The sequence below is a fragment of the Agelaius tricolor genome, unplaced genomic scaffold (genome assembly GCF_023055355.1).
Source record: "Agelaius tricolor isolate 1412-34295 unplaced genomic scaffold, bAgeTri1.0.p SCAF_9, whole genome shotgun sequence".
Taxonomy (NCBI): Eukaryota; Metazoa; Chordata; class Aves; order Passeriformes; family Icteridae; genus Agelaius; species Agelaius tricolor.
In genome coordinates, this window is record NW_027269269.1 from 16001030 (window position 1) to 16025677 (window position 24648).

The 24648-nt window shown below is 39.5% G+C and overlaps 1 protein-coding gene across 16 annotated transcripts in view; it reads right to left on the reverse strand.

Moving 5' to 3' along the window:
- Nucleotides 1-24648, reverse strand: part of DLG2 (discs large MAGUK scaffold protein 2) — a 982781-nt gene that overhangs the window by 799784 nt on the left and 158349 nt on the right. For 12 of the 16 annotated variants that reach the window (XM_071432840.1, XM_071432843.1, XM_071432849.1 and 9 more), the window contains one exon: nt 16352-16426. The exons of the other annotated variants lie outside the window; for them this stretch is intronic. In XM_071432840.1, the coding sequence (XP_071288941.1) occupies nt 16352-16426 (75 nt within the window). The remainder of the gene's footprint in view (nt 1-16351; nt 16427-24648) is intronic. 16 annotated transcript variants of the gene reach the window in all.

Genomic DNA, 24648 nt, shown 5'->3' on the forward strand with positions numbered 1-24648 from the left:
ATCAATTATTATAATCTCAACAACAATGGGCTTTAAGCAAACAATGATTATTCAAAAATTGTTTCATATACATTTAATTTTGAATTTATAAGAAAACCCTGCTTTATGTCCTGGTTTGTTGGGTTTTTTTTGTTTTTTTTTTTTTTACATAAACATAGGGTGAAAATATGTACTTAAAATTTATCCTTTCAGGCCAGTTTCCAAGCTAATACATATTTTTCTGGGTGACTTTGACTTAGATTTACATTATTTTATCTCAATGATTGGCAGCTGATAAACATCATCTTCACAATTCAGCTAATTAAGAGGATCATATTGATAGAGGAGGTTAGTTTTTTACTCATTTAACATAAAATTTTATTTCTCACTCCCCCTCCACAGGTTCTTTAATTTTCCCTTGACTAAATGCATAGAGAATAAGCCATCAAACTCAATGTCTGAACTTCCAGTCTTAAAGGTGTTTCATGCTCCTTTATTTTCTTTGTGGTATTACTCATGTTCCTCCTGATCTCAATTCACACTGACTGCATTAAGGTCATTATTTAATCTATTTCAATTCTAACAAAAGTAGGATCCTATAAAAGACACAGCCTAAATATTTGGTGGGGGTGGTAGTGGTGAAGAGGGTTGTGTTTTCTTTTTTAATTAGCTCCTAGAGAGCTGGCAAATTTTTTTTACAAGTATCTCCTTCTTTTTTCCTTTATCTCCTGGGTGGTTGTCAAGCAGTAAAACCTAGTTCCTGATGCACTTCCACAGAAGCTTTTTCACTAGTCAATTGTTCAATAGAGATTTGCCTCCTACTCTCATCATTCAAGGGCTTCCTATTTTCTCCACCTCATTCCCTATGTTGCCACTGTAAGTATATCTGATTGATTGGTCCCAGTTCATCCCTATGTCCCTCTTCAACACATTTCCTGCTTCCCCACAGAGTATCCCTCCCTTTCTCATTTCCTTTCATTTCTTTCCCAGTCTTGACCACTGGCTGTCTGAGGACATCTGTTTTGAATCAGATATCACTAACTTCAGCCAAATTTGCTTCCTGCCATTTCCTTTAGCTGCACTATCTCCCTTCCTTCTAGATTCCTAGTAAAAATATATACTACGATTCAACTTTTTTCCAGTAGAACAGACACAATACATGCCACCTTTGGAGAGTTTCCAGTTATACAATGGCAGAAGAGGTGTACATATTTAGTTCCAAGGAGTTCAGACAGCTGAGGTGATCTAACAGATTTGCATTCATTTGTCCAAATTACTGGCATCTCTTCAATCTCCCAGTACAAAAGATCTGTTTTTTTTTGGGGGGGGGAAGGGGGTGTGTGTGTGAATGTGAATGCTACTATTGTCTGCCTTTGATCTACCTGCGTTAGTGACCTCTAAATTTGCTTTGGTCCACAGAGCAACTAGATGATTTGAAAGAATTCAGAAAGTCTTCTAAATTCTTTCAGAAGGCTCAGCATAATGGAATCTTTTCACCACTGTTTGTCAAGAATTGTCCAATCTCTCTTCTTCAGGTGGTACGTGGAATTTACCACCAAAACTATTTAAGATCTGTTATTCCCATTAAAAGTTGCACTTTAGGTTTTGGTTTTCAGGGGGATTGATGAGGTTTCAGATGGGAGTTTTCTTCTGCAGGACTATATTAATGCTCACAGCTTCTCGAATTTTTTGCCTTATATTTCCTTAGCATGCTGCTCTGAGCCAAACTTCTCATTCATTAATGAAAATACAAAGCAAGTCTGCATATAATACTGGTGCTGGAAAGAGTGCCATCATCCTTGCACAACTCATATATATCCATCTGGGCACAGTCACTCCCAGGGGTCTAAGAAGTCATGTAGCAAGACTAAACTCCAAGCCAATTAACATGAAGTTTTCTTTAAAACTTCCAGAGATAATGTAGCAAATCCTTAAAACCAGCAGGAGCTGGGTACCTAACTACTCTTGATGTTTTTGAAAGTTTATCTCTAAAAAGTACAAGCAGCAGCTAATAATTTAGCAATTCTATCAAAACAAGCAATTAAGTGTGTCTTGTATGATTTGTTCTCTATAAAAATCATGCTGTTTGTTTACCCAAACTTCTATTACCCTCTAGACTTTACTGATTTTATCTCCGGGTATTTACTCAATTATTTTATAAGGAATTGAAATCTAATTCATGAGCTACTCACAGTGACACCTAAATCACTTCTCACAGCCAACCTGTCAAATGAAGATGATCAGTCAGTATAAAATAGACTATTTTTGCCAATGCATATTACCATACTTAGAAAGTAGGAAGAAACTGAGCTACAGTTCAGTTAAATTTCACGTTAAGAGTTTGCTGAGTCTCCCAAATTATTTTAAACTGCCTACCTTTCCTAACTTTCTGCCATGATTTGACTGAGCAATGTAGTTTAAGTACTGTAGTTCTTGACTTTTCTTCCACAAATTAGCATAAGAATGTCCATCTGCAAAGGCTTAGGAAAAGTTAACATGTCTTAAGAGAAATCCTTGCAAATACACTCAGAAAAAGATAGTTTCTTAAGTCCATAAGCTTCACCTCTGTTTAACTTTTTATTCCATTTTGTCCATTACATTACATTCTACAATCAGGGGTGGCTTGGCCCCTGTTAGATGGTGACATTAACATTGTCATATTGTCATCAACATCTCTGCCACACATTGAGAAGAGCACAATGGAAATGGTTGCAGATCGATGAAGCGTGGTGATCCTAAGAGCTACCTGATATAGGCCTTAGGTACTCATTTCTGCAACGCAGTTCATGAAAATTACAAAATTCAGAAAAAGCAGCATGTTGCCTAGAAGCAGGGGGAAATGCAAGTAAGAGAGGAGATAAATGGCTATATTTTTAAATTCCCTGTATTCTACTGCAAGTGCCTGCCTGATCTGTGGTTCTAAAAAATCACAATAGATAGCCGAAAGCTCTCAACCCTACTCCCATGCCTAAACTCCTAAACTCCCCTTTTGGTAGGCAGGATTGCTTCATTTTTTTCCCTCAAAAGAAGGATGAAAGCTGGGATGCTCAGTATAACCGCATTCTTGGAAAGGGAAATTCAGAGCTCAGCATAAGCTTCACTCTGGAGAGTACAACCACCAGCAGCAATAAATAAGGTTCAGACAGAGGAAGTCTTCATCCTCCCTGCAAAATGTGGCCAGTTGTACCTGGAGAGATGAAGGAACTTCAGCAAAAAGGATGGGAAATGTACTTCTGGCAAGTCTGGTGCCTGAAACCTTGGAGAAATATAAGCAGGGAAGAAGGCAGGGATGGGAATGGACATGAGCTTCATAAACTGCCAACTTGGAAAATTAAATTTTATCCAAGATGCATTTCAGTCACTAATTGCTTATGTGGAACCAGGACTTCATAGTCCTGTGATGCATCCACGTCTGCTAGACTGGCACTTTGAGAGGATGTTTCATGGGAGCTCATCCAGGGTAGGGATTAGAAGTGGGAACAAGTTGCTCTGTTATTCTGCAGCCTTTTCAATTTCATGGCATCTGAGGTCTTCTGGTTCCTGCTCAGAAAGCAAGATAAACTTGAGGCTTCTGCAGGTGTGACAGTATCTTTAGTCAGTGAAGAATAAACAGAAAAAGTAAGTCAAGAACAAAGATATAAAGACTGCAGTGGTAAGAACCAAATAAAAGATTGTTAAAAAAACCAACTAGCATTTACTTTTCTGTGCTTTTAAGTCAAGTTACTGTAAAGGTAAAAAGTTCAAACCACTTTGAACACTGACAGTTTCAACCTGCATCTATGATGCATAGATTTCTGAAGTTGCTTTTTCTAAAATTCTGATATAAAGTATGCTATTATGTCAATATTTTGGGTTTGCATCCAAAAAGAAAACTCCCAAAACAACGAGCTTTTTCCCCACCTCCTCTCTTGTCTCCCTTACCCACCTCAAAAAAAATTACAATGTCAAGTCCTTTTTAATACGATAAAATATGTGTTTTCCAATAACTTTTCTTTCATTCTTGGTTTCAAGATTAAAAGCACTTAATGTTGACCCTGGAAAATTACATATGGAATTTGAAATCATACCACAGTTATGCTGTACTGTATGCACGAATACATCTCAAAGAAATTTGAGATCTCAAGGACATCAGCAAGTATGTGCTATCTATCTAGCTTGGAGTAAACCAAGGGACATACAGGGTCATTCTACTAAAGGTCTGTTGGAAGGAAGCCAGAATGCAGAACTTCCTCTAGAGCAATTCCTGGATGCTTTTTCCTAATCCCATTCTGCCTCAGACCAACAATGATGCTCTGCATTTTATGCAAATTCACCAGCAACAAGTATTAGAAATTAACTTACACTTCTGTTAATTACCTATGAACCAGAACACAAAATAACTCCCACCCCCAACAAAACTGTCCTGATTCTGTAGATTATCACTACTAAACAAAGTAAAAAAAAAAAATAGTAGTGAACCCCCACATCCAAAATACCATTTGGAAGTGGTAACGTAATCACACGTGTATGAATAAAGATGTCAAGATTGGTTTAGCAAACAGACCATTCAATAATCTCCATTTTCTTGGATTTTACTGCTTACCAGCAGTTAAGCACATCTAAGAACCCAATAAACATGCAATATGGTAACCTACTACTGTGAATGTAATGAATTCAAATTTTTTCATTTTCAGAGGTGATAAACTGAGAACACCTTTCTACTTTCACTTCAAAATCAATTTTGTCACTGATTTTACTGAAACAAAAGAAGGTCTTATCCAAAGAACTACCATTAAATGGAAAAGAAATACTGTGAATAACTTTACAAGGGCTTCCAAATTTCGTATCAGCCACTATGCAACAAATAATACTCAAAAAGCAATAGAAAATAAATAAGAAAAATGGAAAGATCTGCTGAAAGACATTTTTTATTTTAGTGGATGCTGAGTTTCCATAGAAGTGATGTTGCAGAAAGTTAGCGGAAATTTGAATTTAATGAAGGATAGCTGAAAAAAAAATCATTATTCAAATCGCCCCCTTAAATCTCTAAAGGCACCTTTCATGCACATATCGTGAGGGGGAGAAAATGCATAGCTGAGCAGATATTATTAAAGTAGAATATATGCTACACTAGAAAACTGATAAGCAGTACCCTCTTTACTATACTTAAGAACTGATAAAAGTAAATGCCAAGATTTTATTATCAAACCAGTTCTTTATTTACAAAAAAAGTACAGGAGAGGATCCAAACTTCTAAGATTTAATCACTTTTACTATCAAGGGAGAGAGGGAGAAACCAAACCCTGCCCTGTTCTACTGGTGCAAATCTAGATTTACAAATATAATAACAGAGTTTTGTTCCACTCATCCAATTCTTATTTTAAGGAGTTTTCGTCTACCAGAAGCTGTAACCTCAAACTCAAGAAGCCATTAAACTCCTAATTGCAGGAAGCAGGAAAGATATTCCAGGGGAACTATTACTCTGTACTCTTACCACATCTTATCTCTAAGCATCAACCATGGACTTCTACCATCTGCAGAGGTACAGAGATCCTTTGGGGCTTTTGTTCTCTCTCCTGTGGCCAGCTTTAAGTTTTATGGACCATTTAAAATGACTGAGTCTCCTAACGCCAAATGTGACTAAATTTGCTTTTTAGCAGGCAGACCTGGGCTGAGCTTACAGTCAAAGGCTACACTATGCAGAGATGCAACAGATCAGCACACTCAATTTTACAGCAGCAGGACAAATCCAGGCAGACCACAAATTCTCAGGTGAGTTATTCACCTGGCTTTTTAGTGAGACCAATCTTTATATAGCATGGTATGTGCTTTATCTGACACATTCATCCAGTAGCAGAGACCAGCCTAGGATGACAGCAGAAGTTAGAAGTGTCTGACAGTGAATAATTTCCAAATTCTCAAGTGAAGTTTTACATGACTGTGTTCCCTGTAACAGCAGATGACTAGGTTCCCTCTCCTGAGGTTTATCCCCCATCCTTTAACCCAGTATTGCCATTCTTCTACAGTCATGACATTTAAATATTTTTAGGTGGCTATCCAGTGTTAGAAATCACAGTTCTTCACTCATGACTGGCTTTTTCTGGTTACCTATTCTGCAAGGATAAACAAGTTAAAAATAGTAAATGTTTATCCAAATAAGAATATCCCTAAGTACCTCATAAATAAGGACATGGCAGGGAAGAAGAAAATGTGAGAGCTGTTCTGTGGGTGAAAAGAGAGGCACCAAAACATGGAAGAGCACTCCCTTATCCATCCTTCCACTCCCAAAGTATTTCAAGACCCAGGCTTCTCTCAGAAAATCTGACACTGGTGGCAGAGAAGGGAGTAACACAGCAGTCAGACTGAGAGGCAGGTGGCACAGCAAAAAAGAACAGGAGTGAACACTTGCAGGTTTAGGTTAACTGGAGAGAGGGACAGAGAGTTATTTATGCAGCAGAGATAAGTACAACTGGGGTAAACTCAGGAGCTGACACCAGAGGCACAAAAAAGGAGATACTGAAATCTATGTATAAAAATACATATACATAATATATACTTGTGGGAGGAAAAGCTTCAACTTTCCTGTGGTTTTGCTTTTTCTTTCATTCTACAGCATTCTATTTTAGATGTTTCTACCATACACTATAAACAATTCAGAGGAATAGAGAATGTGTAGCCTCTAAATGAAGCTGCCCTGAAACTCAGCTCTGAGAACAGACAGGGACAGTGGAGCAGCTTGCAGATCTGACAGCTCCTGCAGACTGTCACTGTCCCCTTGCTCCTCAGCCAGAGCCCAGCTCACAAAATAACCCAGCAAAGGGGTGGCCCAGGCCACCAAACTGATGTAGCAAAACCCTCTTCTGAAATTATACCTGTGATGGTGAATATTTTTTAAACCTCTCTTTCCCTTTCCACAGAAGAGTAATATTCTGTTCTGTTACACTGTTCTGTTACAAAGTCCAAAGGTTGCTTCAACAGCTGACCAGCTGCATGGCACAGAAAAGTACAAAGATGTGATATTATGCATGGACTATTGGCTTTATTATGGGTTAATTGGGTTAATTACCCTCAGTGCAGCACTCGTTCCAGAGCTGATATGCTCGGTGTAACCCTACACAATGCAGTCATATTCTCCACCTCTCTGCTTCTCACCCTTGTTTTTAAAATGGGGATAACAGCTTTCCCAACTTCTTCACAAGGATCTTGTGAAAACAAATTAACATGCTGAGATGCTCAGACGCTGAGGAAATCCAAGTGAAGCATCCAAGGTTGGAGAGATGGCCCTACTGTGGATTACATAAATAGGTACTGTTAGAATGACTGACAGGATGTGTTTGAATGTGTAATTAATGCTAAACACTTCAAGCAAATATTTATCCCTGTGAATTCAGGTAAGATGGTGAGTCTTGATGCAAAAAAGGCAGATGTTCACTGAGAAAAATTCATGCAGGGTTACTGACCCAGAGAGATGGATACCAAAGCTCCAAGAGTCACCAGCAAACAGGGCTGAGCACCTTTGGGTTTTGGCAAGGCTCAAATCCCAGGACGGGATGATAGAATTCCATTCTGTTTGCATGGATAATTGAAGCTCTGTTTTTCAAAACCCTGAAAACAGAGTACAGTTAGATCTATAATTCACATTCTTCCTGTGACATGTAACAGCTTATCAATTATATGTTTTACAGGAAATTTATATTCCCTGCTTCCTTAGAGAGCCCAGAACAAACAAAAAAAAGCAAACAAATCCTAATTTGCATTTGTTCACAACTGAGAAAACAAAAGTTTCAAACAGCAAAGAAATGAGTACTCTGCAGGGAAGAGTAATTTCTATCAGCATTCAAAGAAGCTTCTTACATTCATTTCTTATGAAATGCCTTGCAAAACCTCCCTGATATATAAGCTGTCCCAGTCCCAGGGCAGGATTCCTGTGCTTATTTAGAGTGGCATATGAATGATACCAACAGGGTCAAAGGGAAGGCCTCCAAGCACTTCACAGGAGACATTCAGAACTTTCCAGGAATAAATCTTTGCAGAACACATTTTCTAATATGGCTGTTTATAGCCATTTATGGGATAAAGAGAGACTTTTAGGTTCCCAGAGCCCTTTAAGTGCAAATGACATTATACAGTATGTATGTACTGAATGAAAAATAGGACTTGCAATCCAAAAGTACCAATGAAAATGCCACTAAAACATATGGTCTATTATGTTAAACAGATTTTTTTTTCAAGGTATTAAAGAAAAAGGCACTAGGCATAATACCAGATTCTGGGAGATGTTGTAATACCTCTACACAGCTTGGGCTGTGCCCAGATCCAATCCTGTTTTCATTTGCATTTTCCTGTAAATTAGTAGCAGCTCTACCTACCTATTGATGGTAGTAAGGCTCTGCAGAGGGATCCAGACATGCTGGATTGATGGGTTGAGGCCAATTGTATGAGATTCAACAAGGCTGAGTGCTGGGTTCTGCACTTGGCTGACAACAACCCCAGGCAGTGCTAAAGGCTCGGGGCAGAACAGCCAGAATTCAGCCCAGCAGAAAAGGCCCTGGGGGTGCTGGCTGACAGCAGCTGAACATGAGCCAGCAGTGCCCAGGTGGCCAAGAAGGCCAGTGACACCTGGCCTGGATCAGCACTGGTGTGGCCAGCAGGAGCAGGACAGGGATTGTCCCCTGTACTGGGCACTGGTGAGGCCACAGCTCAAATCCTGTGTCCAGTTCTGGGCCCCTCACTGCAAGAAGGACATTGAGGGGCTGGAGAATGTCCAGAGAAGGGAAATGGAGCTGGGGAAGGGTCCGGAGCACAGGTTATGAGGAACAGCTGAGGAAGTCAGGCGTGTTTAGTTTGGAGAAAAAGAGGCTGAGCTGGGACCTTCTTGTTCTCTTCAACTGCCTGAAAGGAGGTTGTAGACAGCTTGAAATCAATCTCTTCCCCCAAGCAGCAGTGACAGAATGTGAGGGAATGGACACAAGATGCACCTGGGGAGCATTAGTCAGGATAGTAGGAAAAAATTATTCACTGAAAAGATGTACATTGATGTACATTCAAGTCATTGAAACAAGCTGCCCAGGAAAGTGGTGGAATCACCACTTTTGGAGCTGTTCAAAAGGCATGCAGATGACTTGGTGACTTGGTTTAGTGGTGAGCAGTGCTGAGTTAACTGTTGGACTCCATAATCTTAGAGGTCTTTTCCAAGCTTAATGATTCTACAGTTCCAAAAGGATAACTATAATGAAATGTGCCTGTGGAGTATCTAGAAGGAAAGTCTTGTACCTGTGTGTCTGTTGTACCTCAACACTTTGAGACACTTGGGCAACACTGAGAAAACCACGGGATACACCTTCAGTTCAGACACTGTGCCAGAGCTGGCTGCCTAGGTCTCCTGTATCATTAGTCAGGAGAAACACAGCCTCCCATAACCCAATCCATTCATACCAGTGTAAAGGTGAACTGTCCCTCAAAAGTGTGTATAGCTCTCCAACAACATAAATCTGGACAGATGAATTTCACTGTCAGCATCACTATCAAATACTACTGAGCAAGGCACAGTTTCTATTTTTTTTCTGCCACATCTGCTTCTCCCACAAGTTTCATCTATAGATTTTTACTACAGCATGAGGCAAAGTGAGGCTGCTTGCCAACATATAGTGAAATACCATGACAGGAATAACTGACCTCTAAGGAAGAGTCCTACTCTTCCAGTCGAGCTCCCCCTTCACCTGTTGGCTACATGCACATACACTTTTCTAAGTTATATGCTCAACTTCTTTGGTTTCCTACAAAAAAAGTATTAGATCACTGCTTCATGTTATATTGCAGCACAACTAAGAGAAAAATAATGGAAACAAATTTTCTGACTTTACTGGGGACTAGAAGCACATCTACGCAGTCATAACAGCCATATTTTCTGGTTATTGCAGGTTGTAAATAAAGAGCAGAGCTAACTTGGGTTTTGTGTATATTGCCATAAACCCAGAATGTTTGACTCACTTGTGTTTGACCTTAGCATGGAATTTCCCACGTCAGGAGAGTGTGGCTTTTGAGTAGCAATATCTCTGGTATATAACCCCCAAGCTAAGTATAGTCTATCACAAAAACTGTACTCAAACAGTGCTTTCCCTCTGGGAATAATAAATAATAATTACTGTAGAAACTGGACATGCACATTGGTTTTAAACTTCAGTAATGCTGTCAAAATGTTGCCTGGCTAAATGAGCACTTAAAACAGAATTTTAAAATAGTGTCCAGAAGAAAATTAGGTGTTGTTTAAAATTTTTTGCTCATAAACCTCATAAGCTGCAATGATTTTAAGTAGTTAAATCTAGATTTGCTTTTCCATAAAAGTACCTTTAAGTAATTGCTCTCATAAAGATCAATACTAGGTTTTGGCTTTAACAAAATTTCTATAACCAAGTTAGAAATATTTTGCTCTAAATTATGCACTGCTACACTTCTGTGACTGGGACTGCTGCAGAAGCATCCTGGTGCTTTCCATAAAACAAAGAAAGCAATAAAGACAGCAAATATCCTATACATAATGTCTGCTTAATGAGATTACTCATTGTAAATAACTCATGTAAAATGTTTCCTGATGATGATGTCAAGCAGCTATGTGGGTCAGCCTGCAGATAATGGTTTTTGAGCCTGCAGATAATGGTTTTAAATTTTTAAATGTATTATCAACTTATCTTTGGAGTTTCTGAACTTGCTTTGCAGTTTTGAAACCCTAGTTTCACTGGGAACTGCAATGGGATGAAGGACCATATATGTTATAAATTAGGTATATATATTTCATTATCAAAAGGCTATTGCCATTTCAAGAAATCTTCTATCCCACTTCTTCCCTTCTATTTGATAAAATAGTGGAGTAAATGGCTTTGTTTGCCTGATCTCTCTCCAAATTTGCTCCTAAGCCTAATCCCTCCTGTTTACAGATACTCTGCTAGCCCATGCCTCTATCTACCCAAGCATGAAGCATTTGCTGTCCTGCTGGGATGTGCTGTGGTTTACTGCTAATCCAACACTACCTTAGCCTAGTAAGCCTAATTTTCCCCACTGAATCCATAAATCAGATTACAGGAGAGAATCTTCAGCACCTCCAGCTACTGCCAGCAACAACAGGAACAGCATGTTTTTCCCCAGGGAAGGCTGGGGAGGGGTGGTGAAAACAAGAAGGAAGATTCAGAGAGCTATCCAAGGGGAAGGGGGATTTAAGTGGCTATTTAAAAAAGCATCTTCATAGCTGGCAGTTGGTAACAGACTCAGCACTGCAGGGTTTTTTAACCATGCCTTTTAGAGAATTGGACAGTAAACTGCATTGAGCACTGGGCAAGGAGAGGTACAGGAGACTTAGGAATGAAGAAGATCTGCAGGAATATAGAGACCTAGCAGAAATATGCATAGCATTACTTTAATACCTCCTTTAAAAATAAAGCTGGGTTTTAGCACTCAGAATTTTCCATTGCCATTAAATACTGAGGTGAAAGACAGAAGAAGCACTGTATTAATAGCTCTGTTCTCAAATATTTCAGTTTATCCACAAAAACCATTCACCACCACCTGGATTGTGAGTGAAATTTATTAGCCAATAGGGGTTTAATAGAAAAAGACTTAAAGCTTAGAGAGTCCTTCCAAAATGCATTTCTTGGAGTGCAGGGCAATCTGTTTATTTTACAGAGCACATCTACACAGGTAAGGATGGGACATCATTAGGAGGCACAATGCTAGTCCCAGGAGAGAGCTGACTCCTGCCAAACAGAGACTTCTATTTGTTTTGTGTTTAACAAAAGCAAGACTGGTTTCAGAAACAATTCTTCCAAGCTCATAGCCCGAGACCAATTCAGAATATGCACATTTCAATATGTTTCTGCTTGGCTCCATATCATGTCAGAACATTCTTTACATAGATCACAATCACCAAAATTAACTTGCATCTTCCAAGTCATCTTCCAAAAGTACAAATTTCTTTAAAACAACTCCTGTGAAGTGAATCTCAATACAAAAGCCTTGATTTGTTTAAATGAGGAATGTTTATGGGTTAACTCTCCAATCAGGCAGGCTAAATTCAGAATTGTGCAGGGCATTAGTGCATTCTTGTTCGTCCTGTGCTCCCAATAAACCAGGAAAAGAAAACACAGGAGTAACTATATCCTCTGCATACAGACCTATCCCATGTAAATAAAACAAGAACATATGCAGGTTCAAAGAGGAGTGATACTTGCTCTCCTTGTGCTATGGATATAGGCAGATCAAGGGGCAGAAAGTTCAGCTGCAGAGTTCAAAAGGTCCAGCTGAGAGTTCAGCTGCAGAACAGCCTGGCACCCATGTAAATCTGCAGTCCATGAGCCATGGCAGCAGGTACAGCTGCTGCATTAACCCTGCAAGGACCTTCTTTAGGTTCACCTTCCCTTACAGTCACTGTCCCCCTCTTCACATTTAGGGGGCAGCTGATGCTGAATGAGGCTTTGCTTAAGTCATGTGCCAGAACCTTAATCTTTTGTGCTCACACCCCTTTTACTGCTTCTTCCTGCTGCTTCTCCATGGCAAATGATGCCCAAAAGGGATTTTTTTCTGTGGGCTAGAACAGAGGGCCAAAGAGCTCTGCTGAGAATGCAGCAGGGATATGCAGAGGGATCCTATATATGCTGCAGGGTGATCTAAGGTGAATGCTTGCACTGAAAGCCAAGCTCAAGAAAAGCTGTCAAGTGGGCTAGAAGGAAAGACAGCCCCAAATGTTTTTGCAACACAGGTGCAGCTTCTGACACTTCATTATCTTTACATAATGGATCTAGCTAGTGAGCAGCCACAGCGATAGGGAGGTGTAGTTTGATAGAAAACAGTGCAGTGAACTCTTTTTGCAGTATTTTATAATCAAACACTACAATCCTTTGGAAGACATGACTAAAAGTGCAAGTGCAGACAAAGCCACCCTTAGGTAATTCCCTTGATTAAAATTCTCAGACTCAAAATGAATCTAATTAAGGACACTGTGAAGGCACCGAAAGTCAGTATGCACTTATGGCCTCTTTTGCAGATGGTGAGTTGCCAAACAGAATTGAGAATCTTAACTGCAAGAACCATCAACAAATTCAAAGAGGATGAAAAATTAGGGATGGCAAAATTCAGACTGTTACATAACAGCAATGCTGCCAGATCTCCTGTTTCTTGCATTAGATGCAAAAGGCCCTCCCAAGAGAGGACACAGTGCTTTTTATAAAAAATACTGAAAAAGGAGACCGTAGACACATGCCATCCTCAGTGACACAGCCAGCACAACTGATGAAAGAGGATAACTTTCCTAGCAGTTTGTTTTCCTTCGTTGTTCGACACTGTTCCCTGCACCACTGTTGAGAGACATCCAAACACATGGTGTCCTCATCTAATAGAGTTGTCACAACTGGCCAGATGTCTGCTTTTTTTTTTTTCCCCTACAAGACTTTTATAGGAGGCAATATGCTCTGATGTGTCACTAGAAGTTTTCATTTCATTAATCAGCTTTCTATCAAAATGCTGATGTTTCACAGATATTTTTCTGTGATAAAGGCAAGTCAACTAAAAAACACTGTTGAAAACAGATAGGGAAAATATCGACCACTCAAAGTTAATTTCTGTCTGATTTAATTTTCTCCAACTGTCTGCATTAGTCTCCCAGGAAAATAAGTCTACTCAAGTATAGTAAAATGTGCCTATAAATATGTGATACAGATTAGACAGACAGTTTGTCTGTTTGGCTGAGTAGAATATTGTTTGATAAAAAAGAAGCCGAAGGTACTTGGGAATTACAACTTATTTGCCTTCACTCCATTCAGTTTCTATAATCAAGAAAAAATACAGATAATAACAAGCTTCAAGTAGGCAATTACCTCAAGGACCACATGTTGTACTCTACAATCAAAAAAACCAAGTGAAGGGTTGAAATACATTCTAATAGAAAGTTGGGGGCTTTTTTTTTCATACACTCAGAATTGCCTGGGCTGGAAAAGACCTTAAAAGACCATCTAGTCCCACCCATCGGCAGGAATGCCTTTCACTAGAGCAGGTTGTCCAGTCTCATCCAGCCTAATCTTCAACAATTCCAGGCATGAAGCATCCACAGCTTCTCTGGGCAACCTGTTTCAGTGTCTCACCAACCTCATAGTAAAGAATTCCTCTTTTATGTCCGATCTAACTCTACCCTCTTTCAGCTTAAAAATATGACCACTTGTCTTGTCTTTAAAGATCCTATTAAAAAGTTTGTCCCTGTCTTCCTTTATAAGCCTCCTTTAAAAGGGGAAAGGCCACGATAAGGTCTCTCTTCTCCAGGGCAAACAGACCCTGTCTTTGCTGAAGAGGCACTCCAGCCTTCTGGCCATTTCCTTGGCCTCCTCTAGACCTGCTCTAACAGGTCCACATCCTTCTTATGCTGGGATCCCAGAGCTGGACACAGCACTCTGGGTGGGGTCTCATCACAGCAGAGCAGAGGGGCAGAATCCCCTCCCTCACCCTGCTGGCCACACTGCTTTGGATGAAGCCCAGGATACAACTGGCATTCTGGGCTGGGAGTGTGCATTGCCTGTTCATGTCGAGTTTTTTATTTACCAATACCCCCAATTCCTTCTTCTCAGGGCTGCTCTCAATTAGTTTATCTCTCATCTCACAGTATGTGCTGACACTGCTGATTATCTTGACTCAAGTGCAGCACCTTGCACTTGGCCTTGTTAAACTTCATGAGGTCCACATTGGTGCACATCTCCAGCCTGTGACAGTCCCTCTGGATGGCATCTCCTCCCTCTAGCATAACAACTGCACCATTCAGCTTGGTGTTATCTGCAAATTTGCTGGAGCTACACTCAATCCCAGTGTCTGCTTTGTTGATTAAGATGTTGACTAATACTGGTCCCAGAACCAGTTTCCACTCTAACAGTTTAAAAATAATAACACTTGAAGTTATTCTGATCTTAAACAATTTCTCAGGCTTAGAAAGAGAACAAAGTTCAATCCTCAGCTTACCATTTTTTGTGACACTATATGCATGCACAGATAGCTAACAAGAGACAAGCAAAGAATACTCAAACACTTATTTTTTATGGTTTAAGAAACAAGTATCCTAAAAATTCCCAAGGCATTTAAAGCTGCTATATAAAAAGTCAGGTCATGATGTTGCATTGAGTGCAACTGCTCTTGATTTGCTACAAATGTTCAACACAGTTCCAGTTCTCAAAGCCTCACACTACCATTCATGTTGCAACCCTCTTAATATAAACACAAAGCAACATAAACCACACCACAAAGTCAGTCCAAAGTCTTTAAAAATGGAAACTAATAATTAGAATGAGCTAATAAGTTACTCGCCTGGATCCTCACCTGGTAAAAGACTGGGTAGTTCAACTGTTCAATCGATATTTTTAAGTGGGTGTCATCATACAGATAAACAATAACATAAACAATTTTAACATAATATAAAGACAATCAAAACCCCAGAGCTTACAATCACTTGCAAGATTAGTGAGAGACTGAGCGAGAGTGACGACTTGAATTTGTTTCTCGTTCATCTACTCATAAAAGGTGACAAGTTGATAGCTGTGGACCAACATCATGCTGTGGTCCAGAGCCAATGGAAATGTCAGTGAAATCTTGCCAATTCCTTAGGTGCAATAAATCATCATAGCTCTATTAGTCAGCCCTCTAACTTCCAACACCCAAAGATTTGGCTCTATCTACAATGCATGTTCAGACAAGATATAAATCAAAGCAGTGTCAACTTGACCACAGTTAGGTTTTTTCCTTCTCAAATATTACTCAGACTTTGATAGTTAAAAGCAAATCTCACTGAAGTCATCTAATTTGCAGGAGGAGGAAAGCATTTACAGCAGAAATTTCCTATAAACTCAGCAGACCAAGTTTAACTCATTATCCATCATCCCAAAAGCTGTTGTTACCTATGCTGGGCAAATTCCTACTTAATAGTCTGTACAGCACTTGAAATCATCAGTCTTTCTTGCATAAGAATGTGGAAAAGGAAAGATGCATCTCCCCTTCCCCGCATCACCACCTGGATCTGGATGGCTCCCAGTTACCACATTCAGCTGGGGCCCAGTTACAGAAATCAACAGTAACTGCACTACCTAATCTGGACTCTATCATCACCCTATACCAAGCTTGTCACCAATCCCCACTGCTCCAAGTTGAGTGTATTAAATTCCTGAAGAGTCTGAACTTCTGGAGAAGAATTGCTAAGCCATAACTCAACACATCAACAGTTTAGGCTTCCCAAGGAGCTTGGTCTAGGCTTAAGACTCGTTACTGTTCTTTCTCAAATGCATTAATTATGGAAATTTTACCTGCCCAGGGCTGCTCCAAGCACAGACTTACCATTCAGTCCCTCAAATCTTTGTATTAAAAGGCTCAAACTTACGGTAGAGTGCTGAATGGGTATCCAGGCAGGTGTTTCGACTGAGCATTTGTGAGATGGGCATCTGCCATGGCTCTGCTGCAAATAAGTGAAAAGGGCATTATACACAACACAGTACGTGCTGCAATCGCTAGGCGCGACGGCCTCCATTCCATAGGGAGCATCTAGGAGTTTGCTCGTAGTCATCACACCTCACAAAGTCATTTTCCACTGTCATGTAGGAAGAATAAGCTGCAGTTTGCAGGACCAAAAAGGCCACATGAGTTGTCTATTGATTTTGCATTGAAGTTCTGGGTTACGTGGATGGAAAGACATCCACTCCCAACCCCGAGCGTGTGCCATCTGCCTTCCCTCCACAGTGGAGCATTCAGAGAACAGTGGAGCGTTAGTAAGCAGGTAGAGATTGGCTTTTTTTCCCACATTTCATGACAGGCTGCATTTTTTCCACAATGACCTCTTTGAACCAGTGATAGATGCAGCCTGAAACACCCATCAGGGTTATTTTCTAGGAAGAGTAAGTATGCCCCAAATTTTAGGGCATGTTTCTTTTCTGAGCAGAATGCTCTGTTTGCTCCTCAAGTTGGTCCCTGGAGAACATGAGCAAATATCCAATACTCCAGTTCTCAGGAATACTACTGCAGTTCCCTGAAACTTTGCAGAACAAAAAGAGTGAGGGGTTGATTTAAAATCTAACATTCCACATGGCAGTGCAAGATGCAACCATCAGGCCTTCAGGCTGATCTTCCTGTAATTTCCTTTGCATTTGCTGTGATTCAATTACATTTCAGCCAAGGTTTGGAACCCATCAGAATGAATTGCACAGCAGATTGGGTCAGAGTCCCTGAAGAAAAGTTCAGAATAAATTCTGGTGTCTGCCACCATTACTCTCAGCATTTCACATAAGAGTCAAACTATTATTTAGCTCCCTGAATTGGAGGACTTTTGTAACCAGGTATTTTCCTGAAGCTGGAAGTAGTATGGGGAAAAAAAAAAGCTTTCCTCTTTTTATTTTCATTTAAGCCTGATATATCACAAGCAGCTACATTGCACCTTTCTTTTCCCCATGCTGAGAGTAAAGGATAGAAACCTCTGCGAACGCTAATGATTAGATTTCACACAATTTTCAGTTTTGAGTCTAATTTAAAAACTACTAGTGTTTTGTTCTTTATCTCCAAAAAGTTAACATTTGTAAAGCAGTGCAGTACTACTTTTACAAGTTAAAAGAAAAAAGTGGATATCAGATTAAACTTTGTATTTTCCAAAACTTAAAACTGGTTATCTTCAACATTTTCAATTAGACAACTTCAAGAAATATTCAAAAAAACAGCTAGCAAGCAAGAATCGTTGTATTTTTAGATGACAGTTTAGAAAGTCCTTTTTAAAAGGATTTGAAAAAGCCACTGCTATCATGGCACCAGAATCCTGCAGGTGTGTGTTATCTCCTGTAAGGAAGGGATGAATGCAACAGCAAACAGTGTAATCCCATCACAATAATAAAACTATAAATTAATTCTGATTAAAAATGCGGCATGAAACACTAGTAATTATTTTTTACTTTAACAATTGTACACTTACATTCTTTATTCCAAGGCAAGTTAAAGGCAAGGTAATTAATAATATGCTTTGGACTGGAAGCATTTTTCTGATTAAAAAGCCTGATCTCACAGATGAAACTATGTATAACTTTGTCAGGAGACTCCTCAAAAAGACTCCTTGCATTTTTAAGAGAACACTTTTGCAAAATAAAAGCTCCAAATCACATAGCAGGAGGGGCTTATTGTACTCTTGTCTTTGAGATTCATACCTAAATTGTCCCAAGGCCTAGAATCCCCTGGCACTTGTGCATATTCAAAGGTCAAAGAGACAGCAGTAACTGTGAATTGCTCAGAGGCAGCAGTTCTACAGAGTTCCCAATTTTTCAGGGCAAGAGCTGTGCTGGTTGTTCCTCTGGGATGTAGGGTGACCTGCAGTGTTTGACCTTTCACAGCTGGATATTTGAATTACTCTTCTGGTAACATGACATTGCACTGGTTCTGTCTGAGAAATGCATGTAGTTCAAGGGCAAGGACTGAACACTTTTCTTCTACAGCTTTTTGGGGATTTGGAGCTGGATTATTTTTGAAAATCACAGCTTATTTCTTATTTGAATGATCTCTTTTTTTTGTTTTGTGTAAAAACCAATGCATTTCACACCTTTCATATCTTAGACCCTCACCTAGTTGAAACAAGTCTTAGATATAAGGTTGTATATCAGCTGCTGGTCACACTTTTCTTCCTAAATGCTCAGGGTTTTTTAATAGCCAAAAGCTCCAACATCTAGAGAAGCCAATTTAAAAAAAATAGCCAAAAAGTCAACACTACCTAAAGTATTCTGCAGGCATATGCAATACAAGTAAGCACAGGAATAAATAATTGGCAAATATTTACAGGCTGTAGAAAGAATTAACTCAATTTGATTATTACTGCTAACATTTTCCTCAGCTTAGGAGTTTGGTAAATCAAAAAACTTGATAAATCAAAAACCTTGGCCTACCACTACACTGAAAACCTCAGCTTAGGAGTTTGGTAAATCAAAAAACTACAGACTTTGGCCCACCACTACACTGAAAAGCTAAAAATCTCAAAAGCGATGAGAATCCATAGTTTAAAACCATCTTTCTTCAGAAAACCTTCAAGGGAGGACAGAAGCACCTCAAGTTTGTTTTTTCATGTTTGCCCACAGTCATGTGCAAATATACCTTGCCCTCCTGTTTGGGGGAATATGTTCCAATACAAGTTTTTATCCATCTTAAATGGAAAGAGAGGGGCTGTGTTTCTATAGGTCATGAATGAGTGATTTCCAGAGTCTTGCTTTACTCCCTTTCTTTGAGGATACTCGGCCTCCTGCACTGAGCTTCCCCTTGAGACAGCTCCTACACAGTGACGGACACAGCCATCCAAGCAGAGACTTTATCACAGCTTACTGAAATCAAAGCCTTCAAAATACACAATAAGATCTTCAGCTCATATAATTTTTATATAAAGAGACTTGGGTACACAAAAGAATAATTTTATTCTCATTGCTGAATTCAGCATCATTCACAGCTTTTTTTCTGGGATGACACTTCAAACACTCAATGAATTGCATAGCAATGATACAGCCAGGAAGCAATGAAGCTATGACCAAAGTCAGATAGAGATGCTACCCCCACATTCAGCTAGAGACAGTGCAGTTTCTTCTCTGGAGGCCCTGACACATGTAATTCCCAAACCTATAGGTTTATCACACCTCCAGAAATGCAGACCCCGGGGGTAACCAGCAGACAGAAAGGCACCAATCTCAGGAAACAAAAAACAAGGCTGCAAGCCCTTCAGAATCCATGCACAGCACCTGCCTTCTTAGCAAGCAGCCCTTAAGCAAACTTCTTTCTTACATGCTTTTCTCAGGTGTTAAAATAACTGACTGCTACCAGCACTATTTAGGAACATCAGTATAATGTATTTGGAAATGCATTAACACAATGCAGAGTGGTAGCGCATCAGTGCCCACAGCAATATTGCAGAGGGAAATAACTGCACACTGAATATTGAACTAGAAGGTGAGAGCTTTGGAGCACTGCACAAGAGAGGTTTCAGGTGACAGAGATGCAACTGCACCTCAGCAAGCTCTGGGGAAGATTTCAAGGAAGAACTGCTCTTTTGTATTGAGCAACTTCAGGAGCAAGTAGGTATATCTTATTGCCACTTTCTCATAGGCAGGGAGAGATCTTTATATACATAAAATTTCAATATCAATACCAAATTTGCATGGCCAAATATTAACATGATTCTGTCTGGAGACACATTCAGAGGCAGATCTTAGCTCTGCAGGAAGATGGAACAAAATCCAGAGAGGATATTTAGGAATATAAAGGTTCAGGGCTTGTTGAACTGCAGGACTCTCTAAGATCACACTTAATATTCATTCTCAGAGAAGATATTGCTGATGAAAGTCAAAAGAAGTCACAGGTCATATTCCAGTTGTATCCACTGAAATGGCCAGGAATACAAATACAAGAAATTGTATCCAAGTCCTTGAGTGAGGTCTCAAGTAACAAAAGCATTGGCTGAAGTCAATCCCAGTGGAACACTCTCAGCTACTCCTACACATCCTTCCAAATTATCTTCTCTGATGCTCTGGAGACATGAAAATCATAGATCTCAACTAGAGGTCTCAGACTGAGCAAAATATAATAACATACCAGGCCATACCCCTGGCCTAATGATTCACTCACAAATAACCATTCCGTTCTCCTTGACTGCACATATCTTCTCATTTTCCAGAAGTCTTGCATCAGGTGAATGGACACAGAAAGAAATTTGCACAGCAGTATCAAACAGATTAACACAGAAAAGAAATACATGTTTATGTTGAGAATAAGAGCCACAAGACAGATCTTTTCTGCTTTTCCAGCTATGCCAAATGCATAAAAATACAGCTCACCTTGGCACTGGGAAATTATCTTCCCACCTTCACCCAGGTCCTCCAAATATCAGAAAAAGGACCTCCTAAGGACGTATAGCTCTGCTGTCATTAAGCAGCACTATTATTGAGGCAGCATCAAGCTCTTGTTTCCTTTTTCTTGCTCAGTGTCTTCTTCCACTTGCCTCACCTCTGCAGCTCTCCACTGCTTTGCAGTATCGAGCTCAAGCCATATCTGCCTGAGCTGTTAATTGAACATTTTCTGCTCTCAGTTTATAGAGCTCTTCATAGATTTAGAAAAAAAAAACACCCTTCTCCTTTCATAGCTCATAACCAGTCTCAATAAAGACATCTCTCTAAAATCAGCAAATTATAATCTAATGAAATCTATTGAAAATTTCAGTTGCACTAAACAAGGTCAGTGCTTAGAAGAAATGAAGTGTCACCCAGAAATGGAGATCAAAGTAATTCCCTTCCATTCCTCCTGCTGCCATAGAGACCAAGGGAGGGGGAAGAAGGGAAGAAGAAATTTAACAGACTTAATTCTTCCTGAAATTTATAATTAACTACAAGGGAAAAGGGACTATTATCACATTTCTAAAGAATAAAGGAGGAAAAAGTTGAGCTTTTGACAAGATATAATTACCAGACATTACATATGCAGTGCACATTGGTTTGTTCTGTGTAATTTTCTTGAAATTCCCCCCTCCCCAAAGGATTTTATTTTTTCAGAAAACACAACATGTGTCTCATCAGTTTACATTCAGAATGTCTGAAATCCAAATGCTAGAGGCTCACAATAATTGTTTCAAAATTTAACAGTGGTAAATAAAGATTTGAAATAAATACTCAGATACACTCCCCATCGGTCAAACATCCCTGAGCATATTCTCCAGCTAAGATAAATGGTAATCAATGAAAAGGATCTTCCTACTCTTCTAAGCCTGTGTAGTTTAGCCAGCAGCCAACCCATAGTCATCAAAGCTGTCCTCAAGTACCACTTTAGAATAGACTTTACTAAATTACATGTAAATTTTATGGATTCAGCACTCTTACACTTTTAGGGTCTGGCAGGAAAACACCACAGTTTGAAGTGCTCATCAGCACCTAATAATGACTATAAAAAAAGATTTTGATTCTTTGCTAAATGTGAATCTCTGGGCGGGGGGGAAATCATTATGTTTCCTTTGTTTTCAGTTTGCTATAGCCAGGAAAGTCAGCACAAAAAAAAACTTAGCTACTCATTTTATGACTCCAAACTGCAATGATTCAAAGCCTAGAGTCTTGGAAAGAAAAAAGAACAAATGTTGCCCAGATCTATTAACAATACGCAGGCACAAAAATGTGGGGGTTTTTTGTTTGTTTCATATCCAGCTAAATTTAAATCATATCCTCATGCCGTATTGCTCTCCACAGCTTTGTTAGTTTTGGTAAGATTATAATGGTTTGTAACACCTGAGGCACTAGTTAACCTCAGTATCTATATTGAGCTTTATAACTTCCTAATTTTGGGACTGATCTACAGACTCTCAGACACATACAGCCTATCTTTCAGGAAGTCCCACAAAACAAACTGAACCTTGTTGTTTAAGTATATGCCTTTTTATCTCTCTATATTGAGTATTTTTCAGATTAGCATAGTCAAAGAGGGGAGAAGTGATGGGACAACAGGCCTACGACAAAGTCACCTCAGCATAAATAAATATTCTAACTATTAGCTATTTGCATTAGTGTCAGGCCCAAATAATAATTAATTCAACTGAACCTTCTAGTGGATTCATCTGCAAAGTGGGACCAGCAGCTGGCACACAGTGTGTGGACTTGCTCCTCATCTCCAGCAGATGACCTGGTCTCATGGACCATTCTGCCCTTCTCCAAACATCTAGAAACTGCTTCTGCTGCCATTCTAAATCAGAGAGTCTGGAACAGTGAAGTCACACCTCAGTTGTGCCATATCCACATTTTTCCATTCTTCAGCCATGTCCTAAAGACACCCTCCAGATAACTGAGTTGGTTTTGAGATCAGGTTTTGTAGGCTAAATGCTGAATGGTGTTCTCCTGCTCACTTGGAAAATCCACGGTATCCTACTAGGACACAAGACCTGCTCCTACATTTCCCAAACACAGCATACTATCAACAGGGATTTATAATGATATACTTAATATAGTTTTGAAGCAAACTAGCTGGACAAATTTTATAGTTCTCCTCTGCTTTACCCTTAACTTCTTGCTACAAAATGAGGTGATGAGTGTGTGGAGTGGGAGAGACCTACAGAAAAGTCATAGCACACCCAGGGTATAAGCCAGAGGTTTGTCCTGTCACTGACCACTGCAACTTCTTATTTTCCATGACCATCATGCATATTGTGAGTCCTGATGACACATCTGTTCAGAATTTGCCTAAAGTGCACACAGTGGTGTCCCCTGTTCCATATATATGGCTGGATGAGCAGAAGAAAATAGGATAGACAGATGTTGCTGGCTCCTGGCAACCTTGTCATTCAAAATTGTACACATTCAGCTTTAGGATAGGTTAACAACATAAACAAACGTACTGCTTTTCTTCTCAGCACCAATACAAAATAGGGGAGCTTCCTTCTGTCTTTATTTCATTGCTTTAAATGTGTGAATTAAATTCTTAGAAAAGGTGCTGGATGGGCAGCCATGAAGGAAAATTGGTAATTTTTCAAACTAGACTACTGCAGAATTTGTAAAAAAGCTACAAAAATGAAAACAAAATGCTGAACTTCTTCACTAGTGGAATGAACCAAGCATTTTACTAACACAAAACAAAAACAAAACAAACCACCAATTTTTTTTTTCTGTTTTCCAGTTATGTGAATAATCACATTTTCAATTAATTGCTCCACAGGGGTCAATGACAAATTAAATGTAAGACCTGTCTAGTGAGTAATCTGGTGTAAATCTCTACTTCACTGGAAGCTAACAAGAATCTCTACAAAGAAGTAAATGTTTCAGAATTTTCAATATTTTGATGGCAGGAATTTATTTTTGTAGCTAAAAAACGAAGTTCAAGCTGAGTGTTCTCCCTGGTTCTGAAGGCAAATTTTCTGTTTTACAAACTGAAAGACACAGTTCTGGGACACAGGAATCCTACTGCTGCCAGTGCTCAGTGCTGAGAACTTAGGAGTCAGGCACAAAAGGTAAGTGGTTTAATATTCTTAAATAAATTTGGATTATTTAAGTGGTGTCTCTTCTTTGTGTACATCTTCTCAAAACACAGAAGCACTCAGGATAAAATCTGAGATCTTAAGCAAACCTCAAAACACAACTCTCATACAAGTGGCAACCAACACTGATAGTTCTTAGGGATGTTACTGAAGTTAAGGATACTAAACCACTACTCTAGATTGCCCAGGAAGTTATAAAAACTCTGTCCTGATGGAAGGTCTTTAGCTAGCCTTGCCATTGGACTTGTGGGTTTTAAGGCTGCAGAGGTGCCACCTCTGAGCTCTCCTTTCTAGCAACTAGTGCCAGAAAGCTTTCGGGCTTTTTCCCACTGAAAGCTAATCATCTTTTCTATGCCACATGATGCCAAGAACTGGGGGTTCTGGGGTAGCACCTCCTGTTACAGTGAGGAACAGTGAGCTATTTATGCTCTTTCTCACTAGTGGCAACTCCTGTTGTATTCATGAGTCTGTAAAAGGCAGATAGATGGAAGGAGAGCTGGAGAGGACAGCATGTTGCCTTCGACTGTTGGGAGGCACAGTGGGAATGTTCTTCCCTTTCAAAAACTCCTGGTGTTCCCGCTGGGATGGAGGCTCAACCTAAGCTTTAATTTATACCAAATTCTTTCTAATGATAAAATAATGCCAACCAATTAACATGCTTTATGTGA